Source organism: Lontra canadensis, unplaced genomic scaffold (assembly GCF_010015895.1).
Source record: "Lontra canadensis isolate GAN:19392208 unplaced genomic scaffold, GSC_riverotter_1.0 scaffold52, whole genome shotgun sequence".
NCBI classification, from domain to species: domain Eukaryota; kingdom Metazoa; phylum Chordata; class Mammalia; order Carnivora; family Mustelidae; genus Lontra; species Lontra canadensis.
Genome location: NW_022631046.1, coordinates 5,028,403 through 5,045,923, shown reverse-complemented (window position 1 = coordinate 5,045,923; position 17,521 = coordinate 5,028,403). Strand labels below are relative to the sequence as shown.

The window sequence follows — 17,521 nt, the reverse complement described above, 5'->3', positions numbered from 1 at the left end:
CCTGGCTCCCATTCATGTGCTCAACAATGTTTGTGGAATAAATATAGTCTGGGGACCAAAATTCTGTCCCACGGAGAATGTCACTAAGTCTCAGAAGAGGAATAAAAAGTGATAACCTCTTGCTGAACTCATCTTGGATAGAGATTCCGCATTTGTGGTGATTCGAGGGGCAGCGCTGAACTTGAATTCTGGATGGTCGACTTGTAGGCTCCACTCAGTCACTGGCTAGCTGAACAGAGTCGGGCATGTCAATGAGCTTTCCTGGATCCCTGGTCTCCCAACTCTTTGTGGAAGGAATTGATCAATTTGCTCCCCAGGACTTCTACCAAAGGGAATGTTTCTGATTTCTTCCTTGTGTTGTATATTCATCATAGAAAAAAGATCAGCATGGGAAAAATTTGACATCAGTATTTCTCAGCAGCACAAGGAGAGAAGTCAATTAATAACTATGTAATTGGTGATAATAAATCAGCAGACATATGAATAGGCTACTTTTTTGTGTCCCTAGAAAATCAGAACTTCTGATCTCATACAGAAAATAGAAGCCTAAAACTTCAGACATATATATAGTATACTACCTTTTTTTTTTAGAGTTTAAGATGTCATTAACACCCACCATGATTTAATAACAGCTACTTAGAGGGAAAAATATATAAATTATCACATCTGATGCCAATTCAAAAAAACTAAAACAGTGATTCATTTTTTAAAAAAATTGAGTGTAGTTGACACACAACGTTACATTATTCTCAAGTGTGCAAGAGAGAGATTCAACTTCTCTATACATTATGCTCTGCTCACCCCAAGGGTAGCTATTATGCTAAAAGAGTGATTTTTTTTTTAAAGGTATGTCATATAATGAAGAAACTTTGGTATATTTAGTGGAAAGTTTAGGAGATCACTAATTATTTGAAACCTTATGAGCAGCAGGAGATCAGACCAGAAGGGTGAATCGACATTTACTGAGCATGTTATGTGGTAAGCGCTTTCATTTCAGTCAAGGTTTCTCAACCTCGGCATCACTGCAGAGGCTGTCCTGTACCTGGTAGGATGTTTAGCAGCAACACTGACCTCTGTCTACCAGATGTCAGGAGCACCATATCCCGCCCCCACCCCCCCGTTGTGACAATAGTGTCTCTAGACATCACCAAACATCCCAGGATTGGGGTGGGGGAGGGAAGCTGTCCTAGTTAAGAACTATTGATTTAAATTATCCAATTTTGAGCTAAATAGTTCACAACAAAGTAAGGTCTCAGCAGTCTTCACTGTGCCAAGGTCACGCTGTGGTCTATGCAGACCTGGGTAGGAGCCTCCTCCTTTGTCACTCTGGTTTCCATTTAGTCCCCTGGCTACCAGGCAGTGCAGTGTATACCAAGTGTCTCAGCAGACTCAACAGTAACAGAGTTTCTTCTACTTCCTGCTGTATCCTCTCCTTCCACGAGACTCAGACTGAGTCTGCGGGGCTGCGGAAGCTGAGATGTCACAGTGTTGCTGTCTGTCCTGCCTCCCTTCTCTGATGACAGGTATTTACTCAAACCTTGAAAGGGTGAGGAGACAGAGGGATAAGAATCCGACTCCTATCTAGCCCTTACTATCTGCCAGGCAGCAGACTTAACACCTGTATTACCTTTGTGTAGCTAAATTCTAGAATGGATGACTCTCATTTATTTAAAGGAAATGAATGAAAAATTTCAGGCTACTGTCTGAGCTCTTGTATGGCATATGTAGGTTTACAACCCCCTCGGGTTATCCTGGCGTATGCTGCAACTGGCCCCTATATGCAGAGGGCGGGGAGAGAACGAAGAAAGAGGCAGGTAGGTGATAGGTGGCAATTTTAATAACAGCAAAGGGAGATCATATGATAGTTGTCTTTCTCCAATTGACTTATTTTGCTAAGCATAATACCCTCTAGTTCCATCCATGTCGTTGCAAGTGGCAACGTGGGGGTTTTGGGGGGGGTAGGAAAAGAATAAATGAAACAAGATGGGATTGGGAGGGAGACAAACCATAAGTGACTCTTAATCTCACAAAACAAACTGAGGGTTGCTGCGGGGAGGGGGGCCCGGAGAGGGGGCTGGGGTTATGGACATTGGGGAGGGTATGTGCTATGGTGAGTGCTGTGAGGTGTGTAAACCTGGCGATTCACAGACCTGTACCCCTGGGGATAAAAATACATTATATGTTTATTTAAAAATTTAAAAATTTAATAAAATTTTTTAAAATGACAATTCAAAAAAAATAAATAAAATTTGAAAATAACAGCAAAGGGAACTTACATAGAGGCTTGTCTTGGGTGGCAGTAAGGTAAATGGATGCCCTATGTGGTCTCCAAATCTTAAAAGCTTACCCAGTCAGGACTGAGTTTGGTTACCTGTTCTGTGCAGGTGTTTTCACCATCACATCACCATCTCAAGGCTCTGTCCTTGAAGCAGCCTCTAGGAACAGGAAAGAGTGGGAAAGGCAAGTAGAACCTACATTCCAAGGACATGGGAGGGAACGAGGAGCCTCCAAGTGCCCAGGTCCAGCTCACTGGGCAGTGTACAATGTGATGATTTGATATTTGGGTATATTGCAAAATGTTTGCTAAAATCAGATTAGTTAACACATCCTTTACAACACATCATTGCTATTTTGTTGTTGTTGTTCTGGTAAGAACCTTAAAGCTCTGCTCTCAATAGTAACTTTGAAAGATTCAATACGGTATTACTAACTATAGCCGCCATGCTGTGCATTAGATCCCTGGACCACATTCATCTTATAACTGAAAGTTGGTAGACTTTGACCAACATCTCCTCCATTTCCCCCACCCCTCAGGCCCTGGCAACCACCATTCAACTGTTTCTGAGTTTGATGGGTTTTATCTTATTTTTTTATTTTTTTAAAAGATTTTATTTATTCATTTGATAGACACAGAGATCACAAGTAGGCAGAGAGGCAGGCAGAGAGAGAAGGGGAGGCAAGCTCCCTCTCGAGCAGAGATCCTAATGCGGGGCTCGATCCCAGAATCCTGGGATCATGACCCGAGCCGATGGCAGAGGTTTTAACCCACTGAGCCACCCAGACACCCCTTGAATTTGATGTTTTTACATTCTGCATGTGAGAGATCACAGAGAATTTATCTTTCTTTGACTTATTTCACTTAGTGTAAAGCCCTCCAAGTCCATGCAAGTTGCTGCTATTGGCAGGATTTCCTTCTTGTTTTCATGGCTGAGTACGATTCCATTATGTATGTCCAATTACATATACCCCATCTTCACCCATTTATCTTTTGATGGACACTTAAATTGTTTCCATGTCTTGGCTATTGTAAATAATGCTGCAAAGAACATGAGAGTGCAGATATCTTGTATCTGTTTTCATTTCCTTTGGTTATATACCCAGAAGTAGGATTGCTGGATCATATGGTATTTCTATTTTTAATGTTTTGAGGAACCTTGGTACTGTTTCCCAGAGTGGCTACACCAGTTACATTTCCACCAACAGCACACATTTTCTTCACATCCTCACCAGCACATGTTATCTCTTGTCTTCTTGCTGGTAGCCATTCTAACAGGTGTGAGGTGATAGTTCACTGTGGTTCTGATTTGCATTTCCTTGATGCTTAGTGATGTGCACTTTTTTCCTATAACAGTTGCCCTGACTCCTTTGGGGGAAAACAAAATGCCTACACAGTTCCTCTGTCCATTTTTAAAAATCAGATTTATTTTTTTTTGCTACTGAAGTATGTGAGTTTTTATCTATTTTGAATATTGACCCGTTATCAAATATATGGCTTGCAAATATTTTCTCCCATTCCATAGTTGCCTTTTCACTTTGTTTCTTTGCTGTGCAGAAGTATTTTAGTTTGACGTAGTCTCCCTCATTAATTTTTGCTTTTGGTATGAAATTTCCTAGGAGGAAGAGAAGGAAGAGGGCCTGTAGAGAAGCAGGAACAACAAGGACAAAAAGATGGCAAGAAAAATTCTATTGTGAAGATATGGCTGACAGGATTTGGAAACTGAATGTTGAATGAAATGAATTACTGATGGTCCTCAAAACAAAAGCAAGTGAAAACTAATACTTTGATGATTCAAACAGATCTGGAACTTCCTTTCTACGTATTCTCCTATGCTCTGGAACAACTGGATCCAGAGGAATTACAGTGCCTGGAAACAGGATACAAAGTAGTTTCACTCCCAAGTGCCACACAAGAATGTGAACAGTAGATGGCACTTTTGTGTTATCCCTAAATTTTCAACCTTTGAAGGGAACTAACCTAAGAAAGACTCCTGTTAACATAAAAACAAACTTTTATGGTGCTCAAGTGGATACATTTGATTTCTAATTTGAGGGGAAAATTAGGAAAAGGAGAGCTAATTAAAGGATCTGTTTGTCTTAGGTAGTACCTTGCCTCCAATGCTATCTTGTGGATTTCCAAATAGTGTGAAATATTGTGGCTTTCTTCCAGATTAATACATTTGCAATTTGGAGTGGTTCCAAGTTACCGTAGCAAGTGGAATTACGTGAATTCAAGCAGGCTTGAGGTGAGGGGAAAAAAAATAGCCCCAACTTTAGCCTTGTTTCCAAATCTCTGTTTCTGGGCTTTTGCAGTTTGCAAAGGTGAGAAATAACAAACAAAAACACAGTCAAATCAAATATGGAAAAGAACCATGGGAGGAGCAGTTTGGACTACTGAGAGAATAGTGAAATGGAAACAAAGATGCTCTTTTTTTTTTTTTTTTTTTTAATTTACTGTTAGGCTAGGACACAGAATTTTACATGTTTACAATATGCCTGCCATCATGCAAAAGGCATCATGATGTAACTATGTACTTGGGGCAGGTAATTTCATATCTCTGCATATCAATTTCATCATAAAGAAACATGGTAATAGGAATGCCTGGATGGCTCAGTTGGTTAAGCTGCTGCCTTTGGCTCAGGTCATGATCCCAGGGTCCTGTGATCGAGTCCTGCATCGGGCTCCTTGCTCAGTGGGGAGTCTGCTTCTCTCTCTGCCACTCTGCCTGTGTTTGCTCTCTCTCTCTGACAAATAAATAATAAAATAATTTTTTAAAAAAAGAAACATGGTAATAATATTATTCTTGTGAGGACTATGTCAAATTTTGTAAGTAACTTAGAGGAGTACTGAGCATGTACCGAGCACACCAAAGGTAGAGGCAAAAAAGTTTTTAAAGCCAACTTTTAGGTGATGGGCCAGTAGGTGATAATTTCCCTTCTATTCAGTAAAGAACATGTATTTTTTGATAAGTAGAAAGTTTAAAATCTTTAACTAAAAGACTTAGAGAAAAATCTGTATTTAAAAACTTCTCTTTTCTTCTGAACTAGTTTCTACATCCATCCTTTTCCTTTTTCTTAATCTGCTATACCCATGATCAGACATATCCTGACTATGAGAAATCCAGAGGTCTTGGTCATTCTTCAGAGTTTCCAGAATTATTATTTTTGATTGTAGTCAAATATATATAACACCAAATTTACCGCTTTATTCTTAAGTGTACAAGTCACTGCCATGACATACATTCACAATGTTTTCCATCATCCCTAGTACCTATCTCCAGAACGTCATCATCTCAAACAGTAACTCTGCACCCATTAAACAATAATTCTCTATTCTCCCTTGCCCTCACCAGCTCTGGTAGCCTCCATTCTACTTTCTGTCTCTATGAATCCAACTATTTGAGGTACCTCCTATACATGGGATCATGCAATATATGCACATTTGTGTCTGGCTTATTCACTTAGCACATTGTTTTCAAATTTCACTCATGTTGTAGTATGTATCAGAAATTTATTCCTTTTTATGACCAAATAACAGTCATTGTTATGTACTTATCACATTTTATTTGTAGATTCACCTGTTAGACATATGAGTTCTTCCCACTTTTTGACTGTTATGAATAATGCTGCTATGAACTTAGATGTACAAGTATCTGTTCTAGTCCCTGCTTTCAACACTTTTCTTTAAAAACCTAGGAGTTAACTTACTGAGGAACTGCCCAACTGTTTTCCACAGAGCTACAGCATTTTACATTCAAACCAGCATCCAGGATTATTTTTAAGAATGCCTTCAAGTCAAACTGAAATACTGAATCTAAAGTTATTTCCTAGGGGCACCTGGGTGGCTCAGTGGGTTTAAAGCCTCTGCTTTCGGCCCAGGTCATGGTCTCAGGGTCCTGGGATCGAGCCCCACATCGCATCGGGCTCTCTGCTCAGCAGGGATCCTGCTTCCTCATCTCTCTCTCTCTCTGCCTGCCTCTCTGCCTACTTGTGATCTCTGTCAAATAAATAAATAAAATTAAAAAAAAAAAAAGTTATTTCCTAGCTGCTTAGTTGCTATGTACAGTATTTACTAAAACTAAATTCTATCACTAGGTAACCAGAGCACATATAATTAAGAGATGCAGTACACCTTTCATCTATATCGAACATGCATCTTGCCAGGTGTGGTCCATTGTGTCATTTTTTGTTGCCAATAATGTTTATCTTATATGTAGTTTTCAGCTGAGTCCTTCCTGCTTTGAGGGAGGGTTAAAAAGGATACAGATTTAGAATTTGAAAATGTGACTCTGGGATCTTTGACAATTATACGTAAAATATCTAGGAATGAGGTTTATAACTTGTAAACCTTGGTAACATTTTGTCACTCTATCGACCTCATAGTGTTGCCGAAGTGCAGATACAATGTGTAAGAAAGCCTGCTGTACGAGGGCGATAGTTACAATGTGTCCTAATAATTTAAACAAGACAACAGGTTTCTTTCTAAGGGTTCCAACAGACTTTCAACATGCTGCCCTGTGAGTCTGGGGCTCTAAAGCAAACGGTAATGAGCAGAGCATAGAAACCCATTAACAGAAAAACATTAAGTGGATGCATAACATTCCTTCTTCATTCAAGTTTATCCAGCATCCATATTGTGTCAAAAGCAGTGATTAAATAAGTTAAAGTAAAATTTTATTAAATTTATTAAGTTAATTAATTATTAATAATTAATAATTAAATAGGTTAAAATAAAATAAGTCCTTCAGAGGCTTAGTTCATGTGTGAATATTAATAATACTAATAATATCGAGCTGCCCAACTTCAGATCCATACCCCCTTACCCGGTCTCATTAAGCAGTTGCGGACCCTCTTCAAATTCGTGGGCGCTGTCTCTTTAACGTGCAGCAGAACTCCGATTGCATCGATCACAGACTCGTCATGCTTCCTCCCCTCGGTCTCATTTCCATCCCGGTGACTGCTGTACTTCACAGTTTCAAGCAGAGGAGAGAGCGTGCGTTAGTTAAACTTTGGGTCTCGTGGGTGGTCACACCTGACCCCGGAGCGCCCCGCTTGCCAGCCCGCGGCGGCCCTGCTTCTGGCTGCGCCGGCGACACCTCGGGGTTCGACTGGCCACGCCTGGAGCGCGGGGTTTGACTGGGCCGCCGTTGTTGTAGTGACCGGGAGGCGCCGCCGCTCTGGGCAGACAGTTCCGGGCGCCGCACGGTCCCCCCTCCTACCCCATCCCCTCCCTTCCCCGGCTCCCCCCGCGGGCTGGAGCCCGGCGCCGACCGCGCCTCCCATGGCCTCCGCCCTGGTAAGGAGGGGCTGGGGGGCGCCTCCCCGGAGCTGGTGCCGGGGGCTGCGGCGCCAGGTCCGGGCAGCGCTCGCACCTGGCGGGAGATGGAGGCGGCGTCCGCAGCCCCGTCCTGAGAGCCCCTCGCCCCTCGCCCCGGGGCGTCCACATCCCACTCTCTGCTACTGGGGCCGAGTTCTGGCCAGACCCCGGGCGCTCCTCCCCGCGTCCCCGAGTCCCGGACTGAGCCGGGGCAGCCCCATGGCCCCTAGAATCCTCCGAGGGTCTCCGCGGAGCGCCTGCGTCAGAATCACCTGGCAGCTTTAACAAGTAGCGAAGCCGGGGCCCCGCCTCGCAGCCGCGACTCGGAGCCCGCGGCCGGGGCCCGGGGACGCGCATTCGGATGAGCAGCCCGGGGCGGGGGGCCCCGCGGGCGCGGCCGACGCTGGGAAGCGCCCGCGGCGGGTTTGGCAGGTTTCTGCGCGGCAGGCCGGCGCCTGGCGTCCCTCGGCGGCGGTCCGAGCGTGTGTCCGCAGGCTCCCGCCGGTGTGGCCGCCCCGGGGCTGGGCTCCGGGGGAGCGGACCGCCCTGATCCCGGAACCCCGCGTCCGAGGTCGGCACCTGCAGGCAAAACTTGACAACTTTCCTTCCCAGGAGGACCCCGTTCTGGAGCGATACTTTAAGGGCCACAAAGCTGCGATCACCTCCGTGGACTTCAGTCCCAGCGGCAAACAACTCGGTAAGTGTTTTTCTCTCTTTTTGTGAGGAGGGACATGCCCCACTGGTCGGAAACCGTGTCGCCCGTCCACCCTGGGCCGCGGGAGCACCGCCGGCGACCCGGGCGGAGGTCGACGGCGGCCGGAGACGCGCGCACCTGGGTCGCGTCGGTCCCGCCCCCAGCCCGGCCCCGAGAGCCGCCCGCCGGGCCTGGGCCTGGCCGGCGACTTTCGCGAACTAACCACCAGGAGGAGCGAGTGGGAAGGGGAGGGGTTTGTCCCCGGCCCAGGGAGGGTGGGGTGCTGGCGAGAGAGTTTGTGAAAAGTTGTGAGAAGAGCGGGAGGAAGCGGGGACAGAGGAGCGGGGGCTGTGCCGGAGGCCAAGGACTGAGGTCTCAGGTCACCCCGGGAAGCCCCCCGTGGCTGGAAGGGAGCCGAGCGTCTGCGTCAGAGGAGGGACCCGCTTCGGAGTTCGCCCCTACCTGAGCCTGGGACTCCATCTGCGGGTCCCCAGCCCTTCTCCTGCGTGGTGACTCTGGTGGCCGCGTCGGCGCCCTGGCCGTGAGGATCCGGATGGCCGTGAGGTGGACCTGGGCAGGCAAAAGCTGCCTGTTGCTGGCGCTTTTAACAGTGGCCTATATCCTGGTGGAACTCTCGGTCTCCACTTTCCATGCCTCCCCAGCAGCCGACCTTGCTAGGGAGCAGAGGCCAAAACAGCTTTCAGAACCCTGGGAAAAGGCAGAGGATTTGTCTCGACCGCTCTACAAGAAGCCGCCTGCAGACTCCCATGCGCTGGGGGAGTGGGGCAAAGCCAGCAGACTCCAGCTCAGCGAGGGTGAATTGAAGCAGCAAGAAGAACTTATTGAGAGATATGCCATTAATATTTATCTCAGTGACAGGATTTCCCTTCATCGCCACATAGAGGACAAGAGAATGTATGAGTGTAAATCCAAGAAGTTTAATTATAGGAGACTTCCCACCACCTCTGTTATCATTGCTTTCTATAATGAAGCCTGGTCGACTTTGCTCCGCACCATCCACAGTGTTTTAGAAACTTCTCCTGCAGTCCTTTTGAAGGAGATCATCTTAGTGGATGACTTGAGTGACAGAGTTTATTTGAAGACACAGCTCGAAACTTACATCAGCAATCTTGATAGAGTCCGCCTGATTAGAACAAATAAACGGGAGGGGCTGGTTAGAGCCCGCCTGATTGGGGCCACTTTTGCCACTGGGGATGTCCTCACTTTCCTGGACTGTCACTGTGAGTGTAATTCTGGTTGGTTAGAACCACTTCTGGAAAGAATTAGTAACGATGAGACGGCAATTGTTTGTCCTGTTATAGATACCATTGATTGGAATACTTTTGAATTCTATATGCAGACTGGAGAGCCCATGATTGGTGGATTTGACTGGCGCTTAACCTTCCAGTGGCATTCTGTCCCCAGGCACGAAAGGGACAGACGGAAATCGAGAATTGACCCAATCAGATCGCCCACCATGGCTGGAGGACTGTTTGCTGTCAGCAAGAAATATTTTCAGTACCTTGGAACATATGACACTGGAATGGAAGTGTGGGGAGGTGAAAACCTTGAGCTGTCTTTTAGGGTCTGGCAGTGTGGAGGTAAACTGGAGATCCACCCGTGTTCCCACGTGGGGCATGTATTCCCCAAGCGGGCGCCCTATGCTCGGCCCAATTTCCTACAGAATACCGCTCGGGCAGCAGAAGTGTGGATGGACGAGTACAAAGAGCATTTCTACAATCGAAACCCTCCAGCAAGGAAAGAAGCTTATGGTGATATTTCTGAAAGAAAATTACTACGTGAACGGCTGCAGTGCCAGAGTTTTGACTGGTATTTGAAAAACGTGTTTTCTAATTTACACGTCCCAGAGGATAGGCCAGGTTGGCATGGAGCTATCCGCAGTATGGGTATCTCTTCTGAATGTTTAGATTATAATTCTCCTGACAACAACCCCACAGGTGCTAACCTTTCCCTGTTTGGATGCCATGGTCAAGGAGGCAATCAATTCTTTGAATATACTTCGAACAAAGAAATAAGGTTTAACTCTGTGACAGAGTTATGTGCAGAGGTTCCTGAGCAAAAAAAATATGTAGGAATGCAAAATTGTCCAAAAGATGGGTTCCCTATCCCCGCAAACATTATTTGGCATTTTAAGGAAGACGGAACCATTTTTCATCCACACTCGGGGCTGTGTCTTAGTGCTTTTCGGACACCTGAGGGTCGACCTGATGTTCAAATGAGAACTTGTGATGCTCTAGATAAAAATCAAATCTGGAAGTTTGAGAAATAGAAGAGCACAATGGCACTCTCTTCCTGAGCTTAGAGCTTCAGGAAAGTCAAAGAGCTGGTGAAGAACCTCAGTAAAGGCTGTATTTCATCAGAAATCACCCACTGTTCATCTGCGAGAGCTCTGTGAAAGCTGTGTTTCGTTTGGTACAGAATACTGAAAGTGGATGCATAGAGAGCTGCTGTTTAATCTCTCAAAGTGCCTTACTGATGGGTTGTCTTGTTTAAGGGCTTTGTCAATGTGGTTTCTTCTCCTTAAAGAAGTTGACTGTGAATTGAGATACATAAAACGTTTAAGTGCCAGACTTAATAGTACAGAATGTAAAAGTCCAAGCAGAATGAGTGATGAGTTATGTTGATGGATAAGTTCAATGGCCATCCTTTTAAAAACAAAACTCATAAATATGTGGTTGGAGCTATTGCTATTTTGATTGTATATGGGTTTTGAATTTCTTTTAGCCAATACATTAAATTTTAGGTGTTGTGGGTTTTTTTTTTTTAATTTTAATTTTCCTTGAATCAACTAGAAATCAAAGAAAGTTGATCTTAAGGAAGAAGGTCTGGCATAGATGAATGTTTCATTAGAAGAGGGCATTAGTTTGAAAGTGAGTTTGCAGGTCTTTTTAACATAGAGACATCTCAGAAAAGTATACCCACATCTGAATGAAATGGGGAGATACTTACATTCCACGCTTGGTGAACTGGAGCTATTAGACTTCACTGATTTGTATTGATACCTCATACTGCTCTGATTTTGTAAGCTGTCCTCTCTGTGAACTCTTTTTCGTGTGTGGGATATTTTCTGTTTGCACTTCCTTAAGTTATGAATGTACTGGAGAGGGACTCATTCACAATACTGTGCTTCCCTTTGTTAATGCTTAATCATTTAAAGTAAACACAGTTGTTGGCTCTCTGAAGTTAAACCCAACTGCATTTACTGAAATGTGTGAAACTGAAGGTGGGTCTCATGCTAGAAAGGCTGTGGGATTCTTCTAGGAGTTCTTCCTAATTAGAACATTTAAGGATTTATCTTAAAACAAAGAAAAAGACTGTCTGGGCACTGGTGTATACTGCCTGGCAGCCTGTTTTCAGCACCTAGCACCAAGCCTGGCACTTAGGCAGCTTTCAGTAGTGGGTGGGTGGATGGATGGATGGATGAATGAATGAATGAGTGAATGAGTGAATGAGTGAATGAATGGCTCAGCCATGGAATGTGATTTTCGTCCTGTCCTTTGACCAACTGTTTGGGCCTCAGTTTTCTCATCCGTAAATGTGGGTGCTGGATTTGATCTCAAAGATCCCTTCCAGCTCTGGAATGTTGTGATGACACATTACAGTCACTCTTACAGTCTTTATAACACTTTTTATCTCTTCACTTTTAACACAGATAATGTGATTGAACAACATTCAGTCCAGTTATGAAGCTGAAAATGAGGGACGGTTTTAAAATTAAGTGAGGTGAGGGTCGCCTGGGTGGCTTAGTCAGTTAAGTGCCTGACTCCTGATTTCAGCTCAGATCGTGATCTCGGGGCTCATGGGATTCGAGCCCCATGTCAGTCTTTGCACTAAGTGGGGTGTCTGCTTGAGATTCTCTCTCCCTTTGCCCCTTGTTCCACTCTCCCTTTGTCTCTCTTTCTCTCAAATAAATAAATAAATCCCTAAAAAATAATTCAGTGATCTGAGCTCAACTGAAGTGGTTTGGTTTGGATTGAGTGGGAAGTTGTTGTGGTCAGTGTTTGTATTCATTTTATTTTGGTAATCGTTGAACCAATTTTGTTTTTATCTTTACTCTTCAAACTCTAAAAGTAATCTTTTGGGCTAAGAAGACAAATATTTACTAAAACAAATTATCTGAGAAGTAAGCATATTTTTTTGAAGAAAAAAATATGTTTACTAGTTTTATTCTAGTGCTATATCCAGAAATCACAGGCTGAATTTAGAATTCTGTTAGTTCACTTTAGTCTAGATTTATGGAAAATGCATACTCCATAGAAAATTAGATGACAGTACTCATAAGTAAAGTTGTTTTCGTTGTGTACATGATGACTAGAGAGAAGGAACTTTGCAGAATGTGAATTTAAGAAAAGCTTTTAGGGCAACCATTTCAAAAATTAAAAGTATTATGTATCTCGAACAGCTTATTTCTCCTTTGCTTCTTAAAATGTAAGTGTGTTAATAACTTTCATTAAGTTATTTGGCAACCTTAAAGTTTATCAAAGAAGTGTCCAAATTTCATATGCACTGTATATGGGCATGGGTGTAATTTAAGAAGGAGTTATAAGAATACTCCTAATTTTGCAAAAATGGTTGTTTGACAGCAGTTGTTCTAAACCCACCCTCTCCTCTTGCCCAGTCTACTTTTTAATTTAAATTACCCTTTTTCTTTTTACTTATTTTTTTGTTCTTGTTAGCTCCCTATCAAATGGAAAGACTAAAATTGATGTATTCTGGAAGTACTTACTGGAATTACTTTTGTTCCAGTGTCTTGCTGCTCCTATCAAAAGGCGAAGGGGGCATTGAAAAGCAAAGTACTTAATTGTTTACCTATTGCCTAAATTGTAGGCTGTGACCCATTAATCTTTTTGGAAAGGAATTTTAGGGTAGTGCTTTATTTATATCAATAACTTGAAAGTGTCTGGTTCTTCATTCCTCCTGATAGTGTAGGTAACAGAAGAATGAGACTTTCATATTTTCATCTATAGGCATTTCCAATTTAATTGCAAAAACATACTGTAAAATTATAAACAAAATTTATTTTGATTCTCTAATTCCAGTTTATTGGTACCAAAGCTGTCTTTTGCTGTAGACAATGAAGAGTTGACCTTTTAAGTTATTTAACATACTACTAACAGTTTCAGTGAAATATTTAGTAGACCAGAGGTTTCCATTTTAAATGTTCACTGTCATGTAGTGTCCAATTCTATGAGTAGATTGTCTAAATAGGCATTTCTAGCAGTCATCTTTTAAGCAAATGATAACCTAGTCATCTGCAGGATCTCTGTAACTCAGAATAACTTGTTTGTATGAGAAAATCTGTTTACTCCCCAGGGGTAGGCTCCTGCATATTCATTATATGTTGGCAAATCAAACTTTTCTAGGTTGAAGTCAAGAGGTTATTTCTAAGTTGTAGAGTCTTAGTGGTTTTAGGATCTCAATTTTAATGGATAAAATATTTAGTTTTGACTTGTTTGTCCCTTTAAGTTGCTGTTTTAATTATATTTTTAAATGAGCACAAAGAATATTGAGGTTCAATTAATCTCTTTTGAACAATGAATTTTTTTCCTTTGTGATGAGCAGTTTCCATCCTTTTTTTACCCTTTTGTTAATGGTTTTTGCAGTATTGATCAGACATAAAATAAAATGATTGACTAATTATTTTTGCAAATGGATTCTAATAATTTTAGTCTATGGGATCATTTTTTCTATGTACACATTTGTTGATGGTAACAGAGGTGAGTTAAGTTCATAATAATTTTGCTTGTTTGAAAATACAGATAGAATGTTAAAAAGTCAAAATTTCTGAATTATTTTGCAAGGTGTCGTTAACCAACAAGCATTCTGAAGTGGTGTTAGCACTATTAATGCATGCATTAATTACTCATAAACAAACAGGAAATGATCCGGGAGCTCTGGGACCTATTGGGGGCACTATAAAAGGAAAAAGGTGAGCACCTGGGCACATTAATACCAATTTCAAAACCCTAGGCCAAAAAGAAATATGCCTATTCTATAAACCACATAGCCTCACATTTTCCTTAACCTTCTCTCTGCATCATGCCATCCTAAGTACAATTCCTGTCTACCGGTCATATCTCTCTTCCTCAGTGATTCTGCCTAATGCCCTACACCCTGCCTCTCCTAGCCTGAGACACTGCCTAGGAATCACTATTCTAAGTGAATACTGGGGATTCACTATGCCAAGACGCCAGATGTCTTATAGCCACGTTTAGGATATGTATAGTTGAGCTAAACAAATTTTTACGCACCTTTTGTTTTGTACGTATAGTTTAAAGTGTTACTATAAATATGTATGTTATAATCTTGCTGTCTTACTAAGTGACGGCAACCCTGTGCAAATCATTTTCTCTCTCTTTCAGTTTCATGGAAGTGAGAAAAGACTGGGAAAATCATAGAAACAGTATATAATGTTTGCCAGGGGCTGGGGGAGGGAGAAGTAGAGAATGATTGCTAATGGCAATTCTGTTTTGTTTTGTTTTTTGGGGTTTTTTTGCATGTGTGTGGGCAGGGGAGGGGTGTGATGAGAGTGTTCTGAATTACATAGTGACAATGGTTGTACAGCTTTGGGTAAAACACTGAATTATACACTATCAAAGGGTGAATTTATGGTATTTGAATTATATCTCAATTATTTAAAAAAAAAAATTAGAGGAAAAGAAGAGGCTGGAGAATTTCATGTATCCCAGAAAGGATTTCTGTGTCCCTCTATGCCTATTAGACTTTAAAACAGGCCAGCAGGATTTATTAACACTTGAGTCATTTTGTAATTCAGCAGAATTAAGAAAGCTAATATAAATGTGAATTAGGCTGTGAGTACAAATGAATTTATATTGGAATGTTTTCCTAAAACTTCAGAGAAACCTCAATCAATCCTCTTGAACAGGAAGTAGGGATTATATGTGAAATGAGTTCCTGAATTACATAGTTGTCCATGGCAGAACCGAAGAGTAGACAGTCCTTACAACTTGCTAATAATCAGACGCTACATTTCCTTTTGTGCCAAATTCAATCACTTTCTCAGGCTGACCTGAGAGAGTTGTGTGCTGCAGGCCAGCGGTGTCCTTGGCTCTCTGGTCACCCTTCTAACCCTCTCATTTGCATGTATATAATCTTGTTCAAAGAGGGAAATGGGAGGTACTCTCTTTATTTAGTATTCCTTTATTTAGTTAATGCTACTGGTGCCAGATACTGGCTTCTGCTCTGGGTATACATATAGAGGTTAACAAAACACATGTGCTTTCTCAGGGGGTATGAAGAATTCACAGTCCAATGATAGATACTAAGAAGCACATAAATCATGTGCCAGTACAATGTGAAACAGGAAAAGAGGGGCATGGTATGAAGAAAAGGAAGAGTGCTTTGAGGAAGAACAGTGGTGACATAAGTTTATGGGGTTAAGGGACACTCCTTTGTGGGAGTTAGATTTCACTCAAGACCTGAAGGAGGAGTTAGCCAGGCAAAGGCTGGAGAGAGAATAGCATATGCAAAAACCAAAAGTGGGAAAGAACTTGTCCTTGATCAAGGAAATAGAAGAAGGCCAGAGGCAATTGGCTGGCTCATTCAGAAGAGTGTATGACTCATGGACTCTGGGTTGTGAGTTAAAGCCTGGCATTGGGTGTAGAGTATGTACATATGTACATACATAGATACATACACAAACATTTAAAAAATTTTACTTAAAAAGAATTCCAGAAGGGTAAAGCCGGGTAACAAAGGAAGAGAGCGAGCTTTGGTAGATGAGTTTGCAGGGGAAGGCAGAGGCAGTTCAGCTAACATCTTGGAGTCTAGAGTGGGTCAAATGGGTAGCACTTTATTTTATTTTTTTTTAAATGGTAGCACTTTAAACATGTTCCTGAAACCTGTAAATATAACCTTATTTGGGGAAAAAAAAGTTCTTTCCAGATGTTATTAAGAATCTCCAAAAGAGATTATCCTGGATTATCTTGGTGAGCCTTGAATCCAGTGACAAGTATTCTTAAGAGAGAAGCACAGAGGAAATAGGAGGAGGCCACGTGAAGCCAGAGGCGGAGATTGGAGTCACGCAGCCCCAAGCCAAAGAACTTCTGGAGGCCTCAGACATTGGAAGAGGCAGGGAATGGAATCCCCTTTAGAACTTTAGAGAGATTCCTGCCAACACCTTGATTTTGTACTTCTGGCCTTCAGAACTACACAAGAGAATTTCCTTTGTATTAAGCCTCTAAGTTTATGGAAATTTCTTCTTTCTTTCTTTCTTTCTTTCTTTCTTTCTTTCTTTCTTTCTTTCTTTCTTTCTTTCTTTCTTTCTTTCTCTCTTTCTTTCAAGGTTCTATTTATTTGACAGAGAGAGACCACAAGTAGGCAGAGAGGCAGACAGGGGTGGGGAGAAGCAGGCTCCCTGCCGAGCAGAGAGCCCCATGCGGAACTCGATACCAGAGCCCTGAGATCATGAACTGAGCCCAAAGCAGAGGCTTAACCCACTGAGCCACCCAGGCACCCCCTTGTGGCAATTTCTTATGGCAGCCGCAGAATACTAAGACAGAGGCCATGTTTTAGGATTTTGTTCTGAGAGTTATAAAAAGTTGTTGAGGGGTTTTAAGTAAGGGAATGAATGGCATGATGTGATTTATACTTCAAAAAGATCATTGTGGGGACGCCTGAGTGGCTCGGTTGGTTAAGCGGCTGCCTTTGGCTCAGGTCGTGATCCCAGCATCTTGGGATCGAGTCCCACATCCGGCTCCTTGCTCAGCGGGAAGCCTGCTTCTCCCTCTGCCTTGGCCTGCCACTCTGTCTGCCTGTGCTCGCTCTCTCTGACAAAAAAAAAAAAAAAAAAAAAAAAAAAATCATTGTGGCTACTATGTGGAGACTGAACTATTAGTAGAGAAATCAGTTAGGAGAGATTTTAGTAATAACAGCAGGAGATGATGATGGTCTTCAAACTAGGGTAGTAATCTGGGAAAGAGAAAAATGTGGGAGTTATTAGCATAAGGATGATATTTAAAGTTGTCAAAAATTCAGAAATAACAGAGGTAAAACCAAGCAATCCCTGGAACAGTTGTTAATAAAAGTTTATTGTGCGCATACCATAAAGACATTTTGCAAACTGGGAGCAACTCAAAACATGGCATGAGGCTCAGAGGTACATTATGAAGCAGCTTTTATAGTAAGTAAGCAGTGACTTTAGTCTTCACACTGATTGCTTGTAATATTAGAATTCTCTTAAATGGTAGGGT

At 42.5% G+C, this 17,521-nt stretch overlaps 2 protein-coding genes across 3 annotated transcripts in view; both read left to right on the top strand.

Annotated features, from left to right (window-relative positions):
• Positions 1 to 7,435: 7,435 nt before the first annotated feature.
• Positions 7,436 to 17,521, top strand: part of POC1B (POC1 centriolar protein B) — a 99,489-nt gene continuing 89,403 nt past the window's right edge. For both annotated transcript variants that reach the window (XM_032874192.1, XM_032874194.1), the window contains exons 1-2: positions 7,436 to 7,573; positions 8,207 to 8,291. In XM_032874192.1, the coding sequence (XP_032730083.1) occupies positions 7,559 to 7,573; positions 8,207 to 8,291 (100 nt within the window). In that variant the 5' untranslated portion in view covers positions 7,436 to 7,558. The remainder of the gene's footprint in view (positions 7,574 to 8,206; positions 8,292 to 17,521) is intronic.
• On the top strand, positions 8,676 to 11,051 carry GALNT4 (polypeptide N-acetylgalactosaminyltransferase 4). Its single transcript, XM_032874191.1, has one exon. The coding sequence runs from the start codon at positions 8,842 to 8,844 to the stop codon at positions 10,576 to 10,578; it is 1,737 nt and encodes a 578-aa protein (XP_032730082.1). The 5' UTR covers positions 8,676 to 8,841; the 3' UTR covers positions 10,579 to 11,051.

What these genes read in the sequence shown, in the direction of transcription:
- GALNT4 (XM_032874191.1), top strand. Translation starts at nt 8,842, where the DNA reads ATGGCCGTGAGGTGGACCTGGGCAGGCAAAAGCTGCCTGTTGCTGGCG.